At 37.6% G+C, this 22732-nt stretch overlaps 2 protein-coding genes across 2 annotated transcripts; both read right to left on the bottom strand.

The window, feature by feature from the left end:
• Positions 1-2462: 2462 nt before the first annotated feature.
• On the bottom strand, positions 2463-3365 carry LOC125243750 (GTPase IMAP family member 7-like). The gene has a single exon (XM_048153606.1). It carries the CDS (start codon positions 3357-3359, stop codon positions 2463-2465), a length of 897 nt encoding a protein of 298 aa, XP_048009563.1. The 5' UTR covers positions 3360-3365.
• A 13983-nt stretch (positions 3366-17348) lies between these two features.
• On the bottom strand, positions 17349-22415 carry LOC125250397 (trichohyalin-like). Its single transcript, XM_048162943.1, has 3 exons — positions 22384-22415; positions 20709-22213; positions 17349-19078 (listed from the first exon to the last, which is right to left on the bottom strand). The coding sequence occupies exons 1-3, from the start codon at positions 22413-22415 to the stop codon at positions 18789-18791; spliced, it is 1827 nt and encodes a 608-aa protein (XP_048018900.1). The 3' UTR covers positions 17349-18788.
• Between the last annotated feature and the right edge of the window lie 317 nt (positions 22416-22732).

The raw sequence follows: 22732 nt of genomic DNA, 5'->3' as shown, positions 1-22732 counted from the left end.
TCTTTTTATTGTTATTAGAAAGTTGTTACAGAGACATCGAAGTACAATATGTAACATCAGATGGCTGGATTCGTCCGGACTCGCGCACTTATGAAGATGACGCAGTTATTATGATAAAATAGACCGGTAACGGCTTAAAACTAAAATTCTCACACTAATGACAAGAAACAAGATGTTAGAATCAAGCATGATATAAACAACACATTTACTTATTTCAAATGCACACACAATGTAAGCAACTTTATAGCGAGCAGTAATTTGTAAGAATGTCGTCGTCCTTCTTATGGGTGGCCAACTAAACTGTCAATCACATATCAACATCAAAACAGAAAATAGTGTGGAAAATACTGGACCTTTTCAACAGTCCAGGAATTAAATCAAAAGATAAATTATGGAATTATAGCCTTTCCCAAATCTTAATCTTTGAGAACATTTGTGGTATTGAATAATAATATAACTGCAACATCGATGTTGAGGTCACATTAAGTTATTTCCGTTAAGCAAACAAAAAATTATATCTTTAGCCTCATAGCATAATTGCTCAGATCATATTTCAATTAGGCAGATATCACAATTTGGCCAAAAAATGGTAATTATGCTATGAGGCTAACGATATTATAGAAATATTTTCTTCCATCAAATAAATAATTTGAGATTTGACAATAAAAAACAAAACAAACAAACAAAAACATTGCTATCATGGATGATTATTTACAAGCAGAATTTTTCTCTTAGCAAAATGCATAATTTGAAACAAAAAGTGAGATAAATATAATATAGGTCTGGTTTCACAGGATTAGGCAGGATTTCAAATAAGGCATTTAAGTAGTTTTTATAAACATGTTTTAAGAGGGTCCATTTTTTTCCAATAAAATGGCTAACATTCGTTAAACCAGTTTTCAAAAATAAGGAAACCATATGCTGGTTTCAAAAACAAAGCTTAAGAATAAAGTCCCAGACTAAAATGCATGTTTGAACCATTCTAACTGAAAGAAACTTGCACTGACATATCCATTCGCACAGTATGTGTTTGTGCTTTGTAAAACGAGACATGCAGTTGAATATATAAGAGAGAAAGGTCCAAAAGTTGCACAACAACACCAGATTTCAAAGTAAAAAAGATATAAAAAAGACATTTAAATAATCAATAATAAATAAGACTTTAGGAAAAACAGGACGTTTTTTTCTGAAGGTTAAAAAACAAAAATCTTCCCTTCAAAATGAAAAGAATTCAAGTACATAAAATCTTCCCTTCCTCTCTCTGTTTAAACACAACAGTAAATATGGAATCTCAAATTAAATGATACCCACCTGCCTACAAATTATCCCACAAAAAAAAAAAAAGTCTGACAAAAAAATAAGCAATGTTTTAACTAAGTGAACAATGTACTAAAAACAGAAGTTTTTCCTTTGCATTCTTTGCGTAGCCTACAGATGACAATGTTGTCAAAATGATCCTGTTCACACAGATCTGTGAAAACGACTAAAATCGCTGTATTACTAATGTCAGGTCAGTAGATGTGATGTCACTTTATTAAAAAGACACTACACACCTTTAGACTGGACATGTTATACATATGTCACTGTTTTTTTTTTTGTTTTTGTTTTTTTACAAATTCATGTTTTTGTTATTTACACAGAGATAATAACGGTATCATTTTCAAAAACTTGCACTTTGAAACCCCAAAAAAGTTTTCAGCTCCACAAAACACCATTGTCTTGTAAATGGACGGTCAAAAGACAGTTTTCTGTTTTTGGTTGAAAACGGTGTCATCAAAAATATCTTAATTCATGTTCTGAAGATGAACGAAGGTCTTACGGGTGTGGAACGACATGAGGGTGAGTAATTAATGACAGAATCTTAATTTTGGGGTGAACTAACCCTTTAACGAGCTGGAACACAAATCAGGTGGCAATCCCAGGCCCGTGAAGTGGATAGTGGGAGCAGCAACAGGGAAGCACAAACAGAGACAAGCGCTACATCTTACACCAGCTACAAAAATAAACATAGGTCTCTGTGGAAGTAACAGCATATCCTAATTTTAGCAGGTCATTAGCACACTTCAATATACATGCTAATGGATTATACTATGATTTCCCATCATTGTTTTTTCTTTGTTTGACTGAAATGATGTTATGTTCAAAATAATACTGGTTATACATTATTTAACAATTTTAAAAACAACACGTTGTAACAACAATTCAAAGAAAACAACACTGTGTAGGTAGAAAAAATATATCAATGCAATATTAATACATGATTTATGCAGTAAGTCATGATATACTGTTCTGTTCTTTATCCTATTAGTATATATGTTAAACTTTTTAAATGAGGGAAAATGACTGAGTGGAGCTGTTTTCATCATCTCTCGAAATAACCTTCAAATTGATATACAGTAGTAAATAGTCATATGAGAATGACACAGTTGATTTTCTGTGACAGAACTCACAGCAGCAAGCTGTCAAATGTAAAGCTTTTGTAGTTTTCTGCTGATCTTTGGGAGGTTTTCTTTCACGTGTGTCTCTTCCACCTCTTGTCTCACATTCTTGCATTTCTGCTCATAAAAACGCTTAAACTCGTTACAATGTTTGTCCTTCTTTTTCACTAACTCCTCCAACTCTTTAATCTTCTGGTCTTTTTCCTGCCCGGATTCCTTCAGTTGTCTAATGTTCTCCTCCAGTTTGGTCTTTTCTTCATTAAACGTGGCTGTTAATTTCTCTAGCGTTTGACTGTATTTTCTTCTCAGCTCTTCCTCTTTCTTCTTCAGCATTTCTTCCACATGCTTAAACATGTCACTGGTGTAATACTGATCTCCATTCATGTGCAACATGTCATCAACCTTCTCCAGGAACTCCAAAACCTGTTTGCGATCATCAATTTTTGTGTTGTCGAACACATGATACCGTCCGCCACATGATTTTAAGAGAAGTTTTAAATCAGGATGTGCTTCACTTAGTGTTTGTTCGAAGCCTTCAGTCAGTTCATCACCGTGAGTGAAGAGGATGATTGTGTGTTTATCTGCTGTTTCTCCGAATATTGCTCTGATCTTCTCCACTGAACGTTCTTCTTCTTCAGTGAACAGACCGAGCTGAATGACCAGGACAATAGCGTGAGGTCCAGGTGCCGTCATGTTTATACACTGACTCATCTCCTTTTTGAGTTCATTCTCTGATGGTGACATATCAAAGATCCCTGGACAATCAACCAGCTCCAGCAGATGGTCAGCCACTTCTCCAGTCTCTTTCCAGCACTCTTTAGTTACAGATGAACCACTTTTGGTGACTCTAAAGGCTTTTCGTCCCAGGATGGTGTTTCCAGAAGAGCTTTTACCTGCTCCAGTCCTTCCCACAAGCACCATCCTTCTTAAAGACACTGAAAAATAAATAAATGAATTACAAAAATCAAGAACAAACTTTATTCTTCATCTAAAATAAAGTACAACCTCTTGTGTGTTTGTGAACTGTGTCTTGTTTTAATCTAGAGCTCCAAAGAAATTAAAATATTTGCATAATATCAGGTGTCTGAAGATCAAGATCCCAGCCAGTCAAAGGTGATGTGTCTGAACAAAATAAGATTCTTGTCTGATGGGGACAGTGGATCTCTGGGGCTACCACTCCCTCCTCTGGGTCAGCATCAGAATTTTGTTAATGGAAAAGTTGCTCCACTCCCTGGAAAATAAGAAATCAGATGTATTATAATCGAACAATACAAACTGCTTTGAATTCCCACATAACAAATTATGCAGACTTAAAATATTTATTTCAAACAAATTATATATAATTTCAGCCATAATAACTTTCATGTATTAGGTTTTGCATTTAGCCATACAGTAGGCCTACTGTGCAAAAGTCTTAGCTTTGTTGTTTTAGCAATGTTTTAATGACCACCCATGTTTATTTTTTGGTCTTTATTACAATGCAAACAGAAAATACAGGAAACATGCACACAAAAAAATCAGAACAAAATTGATTCTATAAGCAAAAATCAGTATTTAACGTGACCTCCTAGACTTCCAGTTTTTTCAAAGGAGAAACTTCTGATCAGATTTTGAAAGTTTTCTTGGCCTTCCAGTGTAAGGAGAGGTCACTAAATACTTGCCACTTTAGCCTGTAGAAGTCTTTTTTTCTGTTTTTTAATAATGCTTACACATTTAAAGTATTTCCTGGTCATATTCTAATAAGAAGTCTGAAAAAAAAAATTATATGGTCACTATACCATTGCTAAAACAACATCTAATGTTGTCCTAAGACTTTTGCACAGTACTTTATATGTATTATTATTAAAGATTACCCTTTTCCCCTTTAAATATGATCTAATCCAAGGCTGTATTTACAGTACATAACCAGATCCTGTAATTAAATCAAGACAACACTGCTGTATAAAGTGGGCTCTAAATGAGCTCTAAAATACCTCTCCATCTGAAAAAGCAAAAGCAAGTAATGTTACTTATATTGATTTTGAAAACGTAAAAAATACTGACTTACCGCGAGTATTCAGATAACGAGGATGATTGATGATAATGGTGATTATATCATTCGTCTGTGCTAGGCCTAAAAAATCATCTCACTATAGTAGCAGCAGCTACAGATAAAATAATAAAAACGCCTATCTTTACATCACTAAAAATGAAATAAGAAGCCGCTTACAGACGCTCACCTCCACACATGTAATTGTAACACAACACTGACGTCTTCACTTCCAGGTCAAGAAGAAGCTGTCAATCAAAAACTCAGTAGCCAATGAGAACACACCACTGCTGGCCCCGCCCCCGCGAGAGATTTGTGCTAGAAAGACGAACGAAAACTCTGGGATCGTAAACGAAAACTTCAGAAGCATAAATGAAAACTCTGGAAATGCTTTTGTAAGTAAAGATCAGTGAAAGAAAGAAAAGAAACTGTTAGCAAAACATGCAGTGTATTAAAAACAAAGTCAAACATTTTGCCTGCGATTTATTTTTTTAAGTTTCAAAGACATTTTATTCAGTTTCAATTTATATTTTTATTAGTTTTTTTTTGAAAAGTTACGTTCATTATTTTTGGATCAAATGTAATTCCATAAATCTCTCTGCAAAGGTGAACAGATCACGTGACCGGAAAATGCCCGCTGAGGTCAGATGCAAATTTCTGTCATTGGGTGCTTCTCAATGGCTGTTTTCCAGTTCGGTTTTTAAATGCCCTTCCCTCGCTAACTTCACTCGAGGCTTGTTCGAGATGCATCGGCGCTGCGCAGACCGATCGGCAAATGACATCAAAGTACCGCGAGAGCGATTCAAAAGCATAAGGAGTCGTCTGGTCTCCAATTGCTCTCGCGGTACTTTGATGTCATTCGCCGATCGGTCTGCGCAGCACCGATGCATCTCGAACAAGCCTTCGGTCTCGTTGACTCGGATGTACGTCATTGCTTACGCTGCACGAGTGTCCACTTCTGGTGGAACCTTTGCAATGGGCTGAACTGGAACGTCCTAAGCCCTTGATCACTTGGAATCCGCAATGGAGCTGATTTATTATTTATTTTTTCCCCTTACAAAATTGTTTAATACAGCATTCTATGTGTATATATGTGTGTTTTAAATGACCAAATGGCTTATCAGCAAACAGCATATAGCACATCGATGTCGCATACAACGTCTTAAATGAAATAAACAGTAGTTTGAAGATTACATTCAGGCCAATTAACACACTCTTCATCATATAGTCACAAATAATACATATTTGACTCGATTACACAACCAGGAGTTGACAGACAAAACAAGTAAACTTTTGTGAGGTTTATAATTCAAACTTGGGCCTGAAAATGATCCAAATGTAATTATTAAGACAGAGCAAACATTTATGTGACTTACCAGCAGGACGAGCTATGAGATTCTGATTATAGAGCTCCACCCCGCAATATCATGTGCACTAACGCAAGTGACGTCACAGCCAATGGCGAGTTTCCCAATTTATGCTGAATTTAACATACATTATTTTTAAACACCGTTACATACACCCCCCTTAAATTCTGCTAAATTGGGCTAGAACCAGCATATGTAACAAATAGAATACACAGTAAAGATTGCAGAAAAAAAAAAAACGGATGTGAATATAAGAGCTTTACAATACAGTACGTCAGAAAACCATTCTCTTCCTAGGAAGTGCGTAAGAATGGAATGGTACCAGGTCCCACACTTAACACAGACTATAGGAGGTGCAGTCTACACACTCCAAGAGGCTACAATTGTATCTCTGCTCTTCAAATTTCAGTGCAACAATGCAAGAAACTCTTTTCAAAGTCAAACTCTTAACATTATAATTGACTCTTAAATATGAATCATCATTCACACTCAGACATATTAAACAAAAATGTTCCTTAACAACTCAACAAAGCTAGTTCCTTGAAAAATAACTTGAGCATCACTGTGTGAATCACTTTTGACAATTCGTTGATTATCAATTTCACAAATAAGTCTGTTAGGGGGCCTAAATGATCTCCCTAACCGTGTAGTGATGTGACTGGTTAGTGTGCTTGTGGGCTGTTCGCAAATAACAGGAACATCTCTGTTATCAGGTTCTTGCACACAACTGGAGGACTCATTGGGCTTAGATGCAGGTAAACTCTCTGTACTCTGAATAGGTTCAGGAACATGCTCAGTTTCTGGACTGTGCTGATCATTATCAGAACATTCTGAAGGAGTCATCTCATCAGGGATGTCTGAAGCTTCACCACATGTGGCATCCTGCATAACATCACAGTTATGTGTTCCATCCATCTGCATTAACCATTCAGATGTCTTTGAAACAGGATCAGTATCGTCCACGAGAGCAGAATCAAGAGCACTGCCACGGGTAGCATCGGTGGAAGCTGATCGAACCGACTGCTCCTCATCATCACCATCCCAGGATAAGAAATTCACTGGAAGTAACAGGTTTCTGTGCACCACTCTTTCTTTGCCAGTCTGGACATCCTTAATCCTGTACACATTAATCTCTGGTCTGACTGATTGTACTTCATACAGAACAGAGTCCCACTTGTCTGCAACTTTCCTCATGCCTTTTTCTCCACGGTTAGCCAGCAAAACTCGATCTCCCACTGCTAAGGGTGAACCTCTGACCTTTCGATTGTAAAGAATGGCATGGCGGTTCTGCTCTTTGAGACTGTGCTTCCGGGCAATTTCTGCAGCTGTGCTCAGATCTCTTCTCAGTGCAGAGACAAACTCATGGTGGCTGACCACCCTATCATCACAAAGGACGTGCTGAAACATGATGTCAATAGGTAGCCTCGGGATACGCCCAAACATAAGATAAAATGGGGCGAACCCGGTCGTTTCATGGACAGTGCAGTTGTAACTGAAGGTTAATGTCCGTAGAAGCTGTGGCCACCTCGCCTTGGATTTGACTGGGAGAGCTCTTATCATATTCCCCAGAGTCCTGTTAAAACGTTCTGCTAATCCATTACCCATAGGGTGGTACGGTGTGGTGTGTGATTTTTGAACACCAGCCATCTCAAGCAGGTTCTTAATGATCTTGCTTTCAAAGTTAGCACCCTGGTCTGAATGTATTCGCTTTGGAAATCCGTAAATGCAAAAGAAGTCATTCCAAAGGTGACGAGCAACTTGTTTAGCAGACTGGTTTTGACAAGGGAAGGCGTGTGCCATCTTAGAGAAATGATCCGTCACTACTAGGACATCAACGACTTTTCCTGAAACCTGTTCAGCACTCCAAAAATCTATACATATGAGCTCCATCGGCTCAGAGGTCCGAATGTGCTCAAGGGGCGCACGAGCATCTGGCTCAGGTGTTTTCCCGACAGCACATCTCTGGCAGTTCTTTACATAAAGCTTCACATCCTTGCTCAGCCCTGGCCAAAAGAATCTTTCACCTGCAAGGGAGAGAGTTCTAGCACACCCCTGGTGTCCGGCGGCATCATGAACACCACGGAGAACATCATGCTTCAGAGAATCAGGCACAACATACTGAAAGAGCTTCCTATTCATCAGCCGATCCTTCTTCACTCTGTACAGCACATGATTACGAATCTTTAGCTTTTTCCAGTGCTTCAAAAGGTTTGTTACAGAGCTAGGTTCCTTTGCTCTCTCACTCCTTAAAGGACGTTTATGTCTGAGAACATAGTTGATGACTCTACCGACTATGTTGTCCTGCTCTTGAAGACTGGCAAGTCTGGAAAACGGGATTGCAACAGATGGATCTTCAACGGGGAGCTGGAGTGATGTTGGACTGGCTACGGGCAAAGGACTAACTCCACCATCGCAGTGAGCACCTAGGGCAGCAGAAACTTCAGCAGCATCAAAGGATCTGGGACATGAGTCATTCACATTATCCTGCAGCTCATTCTCAGTTTTGCCTTCACTGGCAGCCTGCACATTCTGACAGTTGTTAGTGACACGAAAGGCATCTTGCACAGTACCGGTAACAACACCATTGACTTCATCCAAGAGAGAAACGTATGGTTCTTTCAACAGACGATGGCTGACACAAGACTTAACAAAGGGCTCTCTGCTCAAAGCATCTGCAACAATGTTCTTTGTGCCTGGCACATACTTCAGGTCAAAGTCGTATGCAGCGAGCTTCGCCACCCATCGCTGTTCACACGCGTCCAATCTGGGTTTGGTTAGAATATAGGTCAAAGGGTTATTATCAGATCATGCAGTGAAATGTCTCCCTTTTAGCCAGTGGCTAAACTTGTCACAAATGGCCCACTTTAAAGCCAGAAATTCGAGTCTGTGTGCTGGGTAGTTCATCTGAGACTTCGAGAGTGTTTTGCTTGCAAAAGCAACTGGGCGTGCTATTTTCTCATCAGGGGGCACCTGAGATAACACAGCTCCTATGCCATCAAATGACGCATCAACAGAGAGAATGAAGGAATGGCTGAAATCTGGGTGAGCGAGAGTCACACTGTGCAGAAGTTCTTGCTTTCAAGATTTCGAAAGCGTTTTGGCACTCACTAGTCCAATCATCAGGTGAAAGCTTCACAACACTGAGTTGCTTCCTCATACGACCACACTTCCTCTGAACTTTATTCTGTGACCGATCAGATAGGAGATTGAACAGAGGTTTCGCCTTAGCAGAACAGTCCTGAATGAAGTGCTGGTAGTATAAGATCATACCCAGGAAAGATCTGATCTTCTTTTGAGAAGGGGTTATACCATCAGCTTCCATGAGGTCGATGGTCTGGATGTCATTGATCACCTTAACTTTCTCTGGGTCAGTCTGAACACCATGCTCAGTGACAACGTGTCCTAAGAACTTAACAGATCTCCTGAGGAACATGCACTTCTTTGGAGCTAACTTTAAGTTGTGTTTAGACAGTCGAGAGAAAACCAGCTCTAGTCGGTCAAGAGCTACCTGCTCGCTTGGAGCAAAAACCATCAGATCGTCCAAGTAGCAAAGAAGGCTAGTGAAATTTTCATCACCGAAGATGGACATCATCATCCTCATAAAAGTTGCTGGACTGTTGGTCAAGCCCTGTGGTAGACGATTGTACTCGTGAAGGCCGAAAGGAGATGAAAAAGCGGTGTACTTCTTATGCTCTTCAAGCAAGGGAACATTATAAAAGCCAGAAGTTAAGTCCATGGTTGAAAAGAAAACATTGCCTCCTAGGGCTGCAAGTGCATCTGCTTGGTGTGGGAGTGGGTGGGCATCTTTTACTGTCTTCGCATTCAGCCATCTAAAATCTGTACAAATACGAAGGTCGCCATTCTTTTTCCACACCAAAACTAATGGAGATGCATATTCACTTTGTGATTTTCTTATAATGCCCTTCACTTCCATCTCATTCAAGACAGTACACAGCTTTTCATAGTGGCAGGGGGCTGCACGTCGATAAGGGAGTTGAAATGGCTTCTCATCCACCAAGTGAATTTTGTGGACAAAGTCAGTGGCTTCCCCACAGTCCATCTTTCCACGTGAGAAAGTCGACTCATACTTCTCAATGAGATTCAGAAGTCTATCCTTCCACTCATCTGAGACTTTACAAGCATCTAAATTCAGATCCTGCAATCCTAACTTATTCAGCACGTTTGTTCTCTCATCACTGGTCTGCACATAACTCGCTGGACTCACAGCACACTGAACATTACTTTTCAGGGACTCAGGAGTAGACAACTCTTCAACAGCTATACAAGTGAAAACATCCACGATTTTTGTATTCTTCTTTAGAACGATTACTTTGTCTGTAGGGTTCACTATTTTGAACGGCACCCATCTACTGCCCCACATAGGTGTGATGACTCTCCCTATGATCACATTTCTTGGACGGCATTTACACAGGGTTGGTTCAACAATGACTGTGCTCCCCACAGAAACAGCTGTTGACTCAGGAAGCTGAGCCCAAGCAAGATGCTCATGGTGTGGTTCTAGAGTTATCTTCTCCTTCAACTTAGCTGTGCCCACCTTGTCAGGCATGTCTTCTCCCTTCCATCGCTCCACATTTGAAAGAAGAGACAGGAATTGGTGACACTCAATATCATCAGAGTTAGCTGGGCTGGACACAAGTCTCCAGTATCCATCAGTTTCCTTCATTTTTTGAATCAGCCACTTGATAGCGTTGCTACCGAGGATCAAATCGTCGGTCTGACCTGGAACAACTAAAACTGGAACAACCATCTTGCAGGCATAAACTGAGAGTTCAAGTTCATACATCACTTTTGGAGTAACACGCTGTCCACCACAGCCAATTATGACAACATCGCTGGCAGGGAGCTTTTGTAAATCAGGCTTGTGCTGCAATAAGCGATGTTCAGCAGCTTCACTTAACGTGCATGCCATGGAGCCGCTGTCAACCATAGCTTTCAGTTGAAGGTCACCCCATACCATCGCAGGTGTGTAAAACAGACTATCAATTCTCTGTACTCTGTGCATGTACTGAAAGATGACAGTTTTTCCTGCAGGCTCAACAGAATTAGAAAGACTATAAACTGAGGTAGGATCATTCATACAACACTGGTTTGGAGGAATATTCTCATGATCTACACTGTCCTCCCTTGAGTGTAGATCTTCTAGTTTCCCAGCCCTTGAGAAGACGGAGACTTCACTCTCTCAGGACAAACAAAGCGTGAGTGGTCAGGAGAGTGACACTGGAAGCACAACTTTTTGTCACGGCAATGCGTGAAGCCAGAATGAGTAGGGCTCGAACAGACAGTGCATGGCAGGTCATTAAGTCCTTTTATTCGAGGCAGACTTACGTTGGGCCTTGAGCGTCGACTTGGCTCTTTGCTAGTGGAATCCTTTAACAGGACTTTTTCCAACAGGCTCATGACTCGCTCTAATGCTGAAGCTTCCAAAGACTTAGACTGCTGGACATCAGAAGTAGATGGAAGTGCTGCTGTCGACAGTTCCACTTCAGCTCTGTTCACAGGAATTCTAGTGGGCGCAGCATGACTCACTGCAGATACAAGACTGGTCTCGGAGTGATATTCATTCAAAATATCTTGAACTTCTCGCACAGACCATGCGTCCATTGTTTTAGATCGAAAAGTGATGGCAAGCTCTTTACATGGGCAGTGTCTGATGAACATGCGTGTTACCTCTGTACCTGGACAGTCCAACACTTTACCCTGTTCTTTCAAACGTTCTGCAGCGACGTCAACTGCGCGGTTTAACCTGAGCCAGTACTCGTAAGCATCCTCATCTGGTCTGGGTAGGGTGGTATAGAAGTCAGCCAGCGGGAGAGGAGAGCAGGGAGCTGCCTCAAAGTGTTTCCTGAGAATACTAAAGATAGCATCAGGGTTATGCACAATGTCAATGTCACTGTTTCTTATGCCAAACTTGACCACATCTCTTGCTTTGCCTCTCAGATGGATCAAAATTTCCTCTGCTTGTTGCCCTTTTTTCAAACTATTACGTTTTATGTAATCTCTCATGACATCAATCCATTCACTTAAGTCAACAGTATCAGAAACTTCACCTCTGAAGCTAGGTGGTTCTTTCACATTTCTGGAAATGGACAACTGGCTCTGTAGTAAGTCCAGCATTTGTGAAGCTGTTTCATCTGTTGTCACATTTTTGGAGGGACTACATACTGAAGTTGTGTCAACTTTATGTGTTGGGCTGAGTCTGGTTACTATGCTATCAGCAATTTGCTGACCGACTTGGCTGATTATGTCTGTCATCGCAGTGATTACATCTGGGGGCTGTGTGTTAGGGAATGGGGTGGAAGAAAACACACCTTGATGTACTACTGAAGCATCCGATTCATGACTAGTGGACGGGCCCTCACAAACTAATGGATCTGAATTGGAAGCATGACTGTCTATGAGCACATCTGCATCACTCTGAACATTGGGCACCCTGAACTGTAATGACTTTGGTACTGTCAATAAACCCCATCCTCTACCTTTACTTCCACAGATTGGAGTATTATAGTCATCAAAACCACTCATAATGAATATCAGTACACATAAACACTGAATAAAACATATACAAGAAAAAAAATAATTCTAGAAAGTGCTGTTGAAAACCTGTACTTTGTAAATGTCTCTAAATCTCAAATACTCAGTCTCTCAGTGAATAAAAAAATGAATAAAGTTTCTCTTGTCCTCTTTAAAAAAAATGTATCAGTTTCTGTACAAGATTGTGTCCACCTGACTCCAGCGAAAACTTTAAGATGAACCCTCGGCCGCTTCAGATATCATCTTGATTGAAGAAACAACGAGTCACGGCACCAATGTGACTGTGTGTGTTTGTAGATGGAATAGATTCACTCAGAGATCAGGTGGATGGTCACTCAGGGTTTCTTTACTGTATCTGTGACAAGAAGACTGGGAAAACAGGACCAAATGGCTTATCAGCAAACAGCATATAGCACATCGATGTCGCATACAACGTCAGCAGGACGAGCTATGAGATTCTGATTATATACATTTTCTCAAATTGAGCGTGAACATATAGTGGGAAAAATTCTTAATAAAGCATACATCCATGAAAATAAAATATAAATCATGAATACAGACAATTCACATTAATACAGTGAAAATATAAACTCAAGTAACCATCATTTTACATATTTTATATAAATGAAATAAGGAGAGAAGAATGCAGCCCTTAGATGGCGCAGTTACACAGCAGAGCACGTGCGAGACGATATAGCACATGTGCTAAAAGCTAACATTCAGCTGGGGCTAATATTTTAACACAGAACATGACAAAACTCGATTAAAACACATACCTGGGAAAACAGGACCAAATGGCTTATCAGCAAACAGCATATAGCACATCGATGTCGCATACAACGTCTTAAATGAAATAAACAGTAGTTTGAAGATTACATTCAGGCCAATTAACACACTCTTCATCATATAGTCACAAATAATACATATTTGACTCGATTACACAACCAGGAGTTGACAGACAAAACAAGTAAACTTTTGTGAGGTTTATAATTCAAACTTGGGCCTGAAAATGATCCAAATGTAATTATTAAGACAGAGCAAACATTTATGCGACTTACCAGCAGGACGAGCTATGAGATTCTGATTATAGAGCTCCACCCCGCAATATCATGTGCACTAACGCAAGTGACGTCACAGCCAATGGCGAGTTTCCCAATTTATGCTGAATTTAACATACATTATTTTTAAACACCGTTACATATATTCTACGAGATTACAGGTGCGTATTGATACGCATTCTCATGAGAATAGGTTCAAAATTATCTCATTTACTCATGTCAAAAAGTGAGACATTGATAGTATGATGGTGGGTAAATGGTAGCTTTATCTTTTTGAACTTACCATAAATTAAAATTAAATAAAAATAAAACTGGTGTTTAGAAAAATGACATTTCATCACTGATTCATTATATTATTAAAGAAACCAATCATGTCATCCCCCCTCCCCCTATATTTAAGTGCAGTAAATCAAAGTACTTATAAAGAATTGCTAAAACATATCTGAAAATAAAATCATACAAACACACTGGCGCACGATCTTTATGTCCGCACACACAGTATTCTGTCAAATAAATGTGCTATTTTCAGTAGTGCATCAGACAGCAAATGTGAGATAGCGCCTCCTTCCGGAGACAAACGGCACCGCATGAGTCAAAAGTGAAAGTAGCCTAATTCTGACGTTAAATGAGTAATTTATAGGTGATTATTTATTTATAACAAATTGACTACATTTTGTTCTGGTTATTTGTGCATTCATATTTAGGTAAATAGTTAAGCCTACATTTTAAGTTATACACCTCGCAGAATCTGCAAAATTATATAATAATGAGACAAAGTAAGAGGGATCATAAAAAGTGCATGTTTGCATATTGTTTTTGTTTAGTAGGCCTACTGCCATGAATAAGCTATTTCACACAACAGCTGTTAACATATAGCCCACAAGACAAAGTGATAACTGAATATACACAACTGAAGCAGTTGGAAAGTTTACATATCCTTGATTATTAACACTGTTGAATGTATCAGTGATCATTCCAGAGCTCAGACTCATGTTTATAAAGAAACACACATCTGCACCAACAGTATTTATAACTTGCTTTAAAAAAAATGAGTAGGTGTGACATCATGAGGACAGACTGTGGGTCTTAAATGTTCAATGATCTTTTTGCAGGTAAGAGTAACAGGGTCAAAAGAGGAACAAATAGCAGAGCTCCATGTCTCATGGATGTCCGAATCCAATTGCAGACTCTTACATCTACTTTCACAACATGTTCACACAAGGTCTCAGATACATCAGTAAAAACATCAACCACCAGAATTAAGACAGAATTAATTGTAGAGAACAATGCTTTAGGACAATTACAGTTATTATTAATAATAGACAACTATAGACAGGACTAAACACACGGCTTAAATACAAAAAAATACGAAAGGGAGAAACTAACTAGTCACAACTGAGCTAATGACTCTAATCAAATCTGTAACCAAGGAGAAAAACAGGTAGGGGCCGGAGGAAGACTGAACCAATTAACAGATTAGAAGATTAACTATAGGAAACAGACATTAAGAGAACAGGAAAATAGATAAAAACAAAATCTAAATGAATAAATAAACTCAAAAAGTTAATAATATTTTTATTACAACAAAAAATACCTCATTACAATTTATAAAACAACTGGACCATTCAAACTATTTCTTACTATAATAAACCCAGGTTTCTTAACTTCTTTCATATTCATTTCTCTCATTCAGTTCTGTCTCTTTCCAGTTTCTTCTTCTGATGGATATTTTCATTTTCTTACTTTAACTGAAGATTCTTAAACTTCTAGTCTTCTTTCGTAAGTTTTAGGTTTAATCAAGGGAGGATAGATGTAAAAGGAAATGAGAATTACCTTTCATTTGATTTTATTTTTAGATTTTCATTTTTTTTTTTAGGAAAATAACAAGAAAAAATTTCACCAAAGTATATATCTGCCTCTACACTCATTAACTAGATTTCTTAATGCACTGTTGTTATAATGAGTTTCTCTACAGACTCTTTCAGCGAATCTCCATGAGTGAAGAGAACGATGGAGTATTTCAACACCTCCTGACCAAACAGTGTTTTAATCATCTGAATAATCTGCTGCTCCTCCTCAGTGAATCTGACATTTACTCTGAGAACAATGAGAAAAGCATGAGGTCCAGGACTGGATAAAGAAACTCTTCTCTCTATCTCTCTATCTCTATATCTTTGACAGCTCATGATTGATGCAAGTGTCAAAGAATGGAATTAAATAAAATCAAATTGGAATTAGAAGAAATTAACCATAAGAAAGTACAATTTCAAAAACAGTGACTAAAATTATTACATTTTGAACATGATAATAAATCTGGGAAATATCTAATCTACTCAAACGAAATAAAGAAAAAACTTTAATAACAACCATTAAAAACTCAGACTATAAAATAATACATAATCCACAAGAAATAAATAAGACATTCAGGAATTTCTACCAATCACTATATAGTAATAAACAAAGGGAAAATAGAAAAGCAATAGACTAATTTCTCCAAAACATAACAACACCAATATTAAATCCCACCCAAATACAATCTTTAGAAGAACCATTGACATTAGAGGAATACAGGAAAGCCCCTTTCTCACTATCAAATAATAAAGCCCCAGGCCTGGATGGGTATCCAGCAGAGTTTTATAAACACTTTTGGCCAACAATATCATCACTATTTTACAGAATGACAGAAGACATCAAACTCCAATCTACCATACCACAACATATGAACACTGCACTAATTACAGTTTTACTTAAACCAAATAAAGATGCATCCTTGTGTTCTAGCAATACGTTTAGAATCAGTTATGCCAACTCTTATTCATCCGGACCAAACAGGCTTTGTGAAAGGACATCAATCATCCAACAATACTCACTGATTAATTAATATAATAAAAAAACTCCACTAAACAAAAAACTAATACAATAATTATCTCACTCGATGCGGAGAAAGCATTTGATAAGGTAAATTTCTATACACAACATTGGAAAAATATGGCTTTGGAGAAACCTTTATACACTGGATTAAGTTACTCTACAATACACCGTTGGCATCAGTTATTACAAATGATATTAAATCACCACCATTCCAATTACAACGAGGCACTAGACAGGGATGTCCACTATCTCCTCTACTTTTTGCACTGTTTATAGAACCCCTTGCATCAGCTATCAGACAAAATGACAGTATTGCAGGTTATAAATCTGACAATATCACCCATAAAATATCATTATATGCAGATGACATTATTCTCTATAAAGAAAATCCAGAAAAATCATTTACAGAACTTATCAAACTTATTAAAGGTCCTGTTTTTCGTGTTTTTTTTTAAGCTTTGATTGTGTTTATAGTGTGCAATATAACATGTGTTCATGTTTCGCGTGTAAAAAAACACAGTATTTTTCACATAATTTACTTATCTGTATACCGCTGTTTCCACTGTCATAAAAACGGGCTGATGACTTCCTTGTTCTATGAAGTCCCTCCTTCAGAAATACGTAACGAGTTCTGATTGTGCCAGCGGTTCCTGTGTTGTGATTCGACAGCAGTTTAGCATATCTTGCCCGGAAAGGTCACGCCTCTTACCATAACGTGGAGATGCACGCGCTCAGTGTTATTGTAAACATGTCTTAAATTTTACCCTATCAATTTGAGCTGGAATCAGACCCGGTGATTGGACTGCGGGATGAAAATAACAGCGTTTCGACGACATGGCGACAAACACACTCTACAAACGCAACTCTTGTGTATTCCTGTGGGCGGAGGTTAGTCAAAAAACTGTTTTAGTGACGTCATTAAAGAAGGAAGTAGAGGGATGTAGTCCAAACTGGCCGTTCGATGTAGGCGACTTCTGTTAAATAAAATATCTCGCTTGGCATTGAACTTTGAGCTTTAAAATTTTACAGATTTTATTTATAATCTAACAACAACATTACACACTAACTAAAGTTTGAAACATGGGATCACGAAGAACGGGACCTTTAAGGACTACTCCAATATATCAGATTACTCAGTAAACTGGAATAAATCAATAATAGTTCCATTAAATAAAACCTTCAATTCAGCTAAAATAAAAAAATAAAAAAACAATTAATTTAAAATAGACAACATTATATACATGGGAATACAGTTTTCTTCAAATATATCGGATCTGTATGCTCTCAATTTTACCTCATTTTTTAAAAAAACAGAAAATGCCTTAAAACGCTGGATGTATCTGCCATTATCAATCATCGGACAACCACAATCAAGGTGTCTATATTACCAAAAATAAAGTATCTCTTCACAATGATTCCAATACAACCTCCCAAAAAATGGTTCAACACACTTGACAGCATAATAAACAATTTCTACTGGTGAATTGCACTAAGAATATTAGAAAAACCAAAAGAGCAAGGAGGACTATCAGCACCCAATTTTCTATATTACTATTTAGCCGCACAATTACTTCATATGACCAAATGGGTCAGTATGATAATCACATTCAAAACCCCTGGATTCAACTTGAACAATCATCATGTAAAGAAATTCCAATATCTAATTTACCGCGTCTTAGCAATACTATTAAAAAACATAATCTATATCAAAATACAGCAATACAGACAACATCTGTCACCTCTTTTTGGAATGAAATAGTTGAAATATTATCTATGATGTTTAACTGTAATATCCCAATTATCCGATCACTATGTCTGTTAGGTGATACCTCCACAATACCAAATACAATAGAACATATTGTATTTGCTCCTCTACTCTTGTCTCTAGCTGGTGCCAAGAAAACCATTCTCATACACTGGAAAAATAAAATACAAATTTCTATTACACAATGGCTCCGCTTCTTAAAAGAACATATTACAAATGAAAGACAAACCACTGTAGCAAAAAACAAACTGCACAATTTTACAATTCAATTATCACCCCTAACCTCCTATCTAGATAACTAGACATAATTTAGGATAATCTAGGGTTACCTTTTTTATTGTACACAATGCATCAGCAAACTATTAGTGAATCGATGCCCCAAACTATATAAAATCAGGATGTTTAGGTATATTTACTATATCTATAATTATACATAGACATCATTAGTAATATATATTACCTACTTGTCTCTGTCTTTTGTGAGTAATTATGTATATATGGGTGTCTATGTGCATGTAGGTATGTGTATTTATTTATATAACTAGATATAGATATATACATAAGTATAAATGTATACATATGTGAGTGTGTTTGGATGTATATATATGATGGATGGCATAGATGTAGAAATGTTATCACGTATACTGTTAAACTTTTTCTTCCTCCTCCCCCTTTGCTCTTCCATATATACATATATATGTTGCAAGTTTATAATTGCAAAAAAAAATAAATATAAAAAAAAATAAAAAAAAATAAAAAAATAAATAAAAAAGTAAATAATGGAGTATCAACTACAGACACAGATCTGCCTGAAACAGTGGTGTGTGTCACTGAACATTCACGGGTTACTGATTCTGGTCCATGGTCAGATTCAAACACTTTCCTTCCCAGTATTGTGTTTCCAGATGCACTTTTCCCAAAACCAGTTCTATCCAGAATAAGAACCCGTCTGGATGGGATACTGTAAGCCGGAATATCAGGCAGTTGTATTTTTGACCCTGTATGGAAAAACAGATCACCTTGAAATGTACACACTGAACACACTACGGTACATAAAACATCTGCTAAATATACTTGTATATTAGAGTAAGCATACAGGAAATAATAATTCTGTAGTTTAATATTAAGTGACAATATTTGTTTTGGCCTGTTTCCTTTTTTTTTTTTTTTTTTTTTTACAAATTTACATTTTACAAGTTTAGAAACATGTTTTGAGTCCCATCAGCTGAACTCATTTTCCTCCAAACAGGCAAAATTGAAACAAACAGAAAACACAAACCAAGAATAACAGCTTCATTATTGGCAAAGCAATATCACATGGTAACAATTTCACATTCATTCAAATAATGAAAACAGATTATAAATTGGCATCATATCTAACAAAAATTAAAGACTACAAACAAAGTTTCTGACGACGTACGGTGTGAGTGAACAGTCTGAGGAGACAAGCTGACAGTGTGCACAGAGGTGAAAGACTGTATTCAGATTTCACTGATGGAGTCATGGGCCGTGAAAGAAGGTGCAGCACATTTAGCCCAACACACAGCATTGTTTGAGATCTTTGGTAAGTTTCATGATGAAATATATTTAATAAAGGCCAGCCAATCAGGTTGTGAACATATGGTATCTTTAGGTTCTGTGTTAAAGGGTTAGTTGACCCAAAAATGAAAATTCTGTCATTTATTACTTACCCTCATGTCGTTCCACACCCTTAAGACCTTCGTTAATCTTCAGAACACAAATTAAGATATTTTTGTTGAAATCTGATGGCTCCCTGAGGCCTGCATAGGGAGCAATGACATTTCCTCTGTGAAGATCCATAAAAATTAAAAAAATTTAAATCAGTTCATGTGAGTACAGTGGTTCAATATTAATATTATAAAGCGCCGAGAATATTTTTGGTGCACCAAAAAAACAAAATAACGACTTATTTAGTGATGGTCGATTTCAAAACAATGCTTCAGGAAACATCGGATCATAAATGAATCAGTGTGTCGAATCAGTGGTGCAGAGCGCCAAAGTCACGTGATTTCAGCCGTTGGCAGTTTGACATGCGATCTGAATCATGATTCGATACGCTGATTCATTTATGATCCGAATCTTCCTGAAGCAGTGTTTTGAAATCGGCCATCACTAAATAAGTTGCTATTTTGTTTTTTTGGCGCACCAAAAATATTCTCATCGCTTTATAATATTAACATTGAACCACTGTACTCACATGAACTGATTTAAATATGTTTTTAGTACATTAATGGATCTTGAGAGAGGAAATGTCATTGCTGGCTATGGAGGCCTCATGGAGCCATCGGATTTCAACTAAAATATCTTAATTTGTGTTCCAAAGATGAATGAAGGTCTTACAGGTGTGGAACGACATGAGGGTGAGTAATTAATGACAGAATTTTCATTTTTGGGTGAACTAACCCTTTAAAATGCCAATGTGAACGCTAAGCAGACCAAACAACTTTTTTTTTTTTCTTGCATGAACCAAGCACAAACCTCTCAGAGCTGCATGTAGCAGATGAATGTGAAGTCAGAATCAGAGCAGAACTATTTCAGCAGCACTGAAAACAATCATAGTTAATGTAAATATGATCTTTCTTTAATGAAATTCTCTTTTTAACTCACGGTTTGTTGGACTTTGCTGTTTCTGTTTCTCCCATTCCTCTCGTTCTCTCTTAATCTTCTCTTTCATCTCTCTCTCTTTGTCTTTTATTCGTGTTTTATATTGTTCTCTCTCTTTAAACTCTTCTTCTCTTCTCTTCCTCTCTTTGTAATTATTCTGTTGTTCTTCCATCATCATCTTCAATCTCTCTTTCTCTTCTTCATGTTTCATCATCAGTTCTTCTCTTTCTCTGTTCAGTTTCTCCATCAGGATCTTCATCTTGTTTTCTTTTGCTTCATGTTTATATTGAATATCTTTTTTCTCTCTTTTCATTCTCTCTCTCTCTTGTTTCAGTCTCTGGTTGAATTCACCATAAACTCTCTGTTCTTTCTCTCTTCTTTTCTCATCCTCTTCTTCTCTTCTCATCTTTTCCTCTAGTTTCTGTTTCTCCCATTCCTCTCGTTCTCTCTTCATCTCCTCACACATCTTTTCCTCACTCTCTTCTTTCTCTTTTATTCCTCTTCTATATCGTTCTTCTCTCTCATTAAACTCTTCTTCTCTTTTCTTTCTCTCACTCTCTATTCTGTTCATCAGTCTGTCCATTACCATCTGAAGTTTTTCCTTTTCTTTCTTCACAGTCTCCTTTTCTCGCCTCATTTTCTCTATTTCTTGATTAAATCTCTCTTGTTCTTGTCTCATCTCATCTCGTATCTCTCTCTGATGTTTCTCTTGTTCTCTTATTTCTCTTTTGAGTTCTTCTTCTCTTCTTTTTCTCTCTTTGTCATGATTCTGTCGTTCTTCCTCCATCATCATCTTCATTCTCTCTTTCTCTTCTTCTAGTTTCTTCATCACCTCTTCTCTTTCTCTGACTCTGCCCATCAGGATCTTCATCTGTTGTTCTTGTTTTTCTCTCTCCATCTGTCTGAACATCTTACATGAGTAGAAACTCCCTCCGTTCGCTGTCACCATGTTGTCTATCTTCTCCAGTAGATCAGACACCTGTGTTCGGTTTCCAGTCTGATTATTATTGAACACATGGAATCTGTTTCCACACGCTTCAATCAGCTTCATCAAAGGAGATCCAGGTTTTCCCAAACACTGTTCAATGGTTTGGTCCTTGAGATTGTCTCCTCTGGTGAAGAGCACCATGGTGAACATTGAAGATCTCTCACCGAACGTCTCTTGGATGATCTTCACTGATGTTTCCTCATGTTTAGTGAATCGTCCCAGAGGAATCAGTAGGAGAAACACATGTGGTCCAGGCAGGATCATGGAGATGCAGTGTCTGATTTCTCTCTGGATCTCCTCATTACTCAGTTCAGTATCAAACAATCCTGGAGTGTCGATCACAGTAACGTGTCGGCCGTTGAATTCAGATGTTTCTCTCCGACTCTCTTTAGTCACTGATTCAAAAGATGCTTGTGCCTTAAACGCGTCTCTTCCTAAGATTGTGTTTCCAGTTGCACTTTTCCCAACTCCAGTTTTTCCCAGCAGCACAATCTTCACTTCACCTGTGTTTTCTTGTGAACTTTAAATTTTTAAAGATTAAAAAAGCATTTACAACAGAACAAACAATACTGAAATTTATCAACATGGCACTGGGGTAAGCTGTTCCACTGTTCGTCAATTTTGTTATTTTGATATTTTATTTTGTTTCAATTTTTTTTTATACCTGTACCAATTCAAACTCTGAAGTGCTGTGTGTCAGTTTCCTTTAGCATAGCAAACATAGCTTAAAGGATTAATTCACTTCAGAATTAGAATTTCCTGATAATTTACTCACCCCCATGTCATCAAGATGTTTTTGTCTTTCTTTCTTCAGTCGCAAAGAAATTTTGATTTTTGAGGAAACCAATTTAGGATTTTTCTCCATATAGTGGACTTTAACGGCTATCAAAGAGTTTTAGGTCCAAATTGCAATTTCAGTGCAGCTTCAAAGGGCTCTACATGATCCCAGACAAGGAATAAGAGTCTTATCTAGCAAAACAATCAATAATTATATTTAAAAAAATCATATCAATTGATTTTAACTGGAAAAGAAAATGTA

This window comes from Megalobrama amblycephala, linkage group LG1 (genome assembly GCF_018812025.1).
Source record: "Megalobrama amblycephala isolate DHTTF-2021 linkage group LG1, ASM1881202v1, whole genome shotgun sequence".
Lineage (NCBI taxonomy): Eukaryota > Metazoa > Chordata > Actinopteri > Cypriniformes > Xenocyprididae > Megalobrama > Megalobrama amblycephala.
The sequence above is the reverse complement of the archived record's forward strand: the minus strand, read 5'-3'. Positions and strand labels throughout refer to the sequence as shown.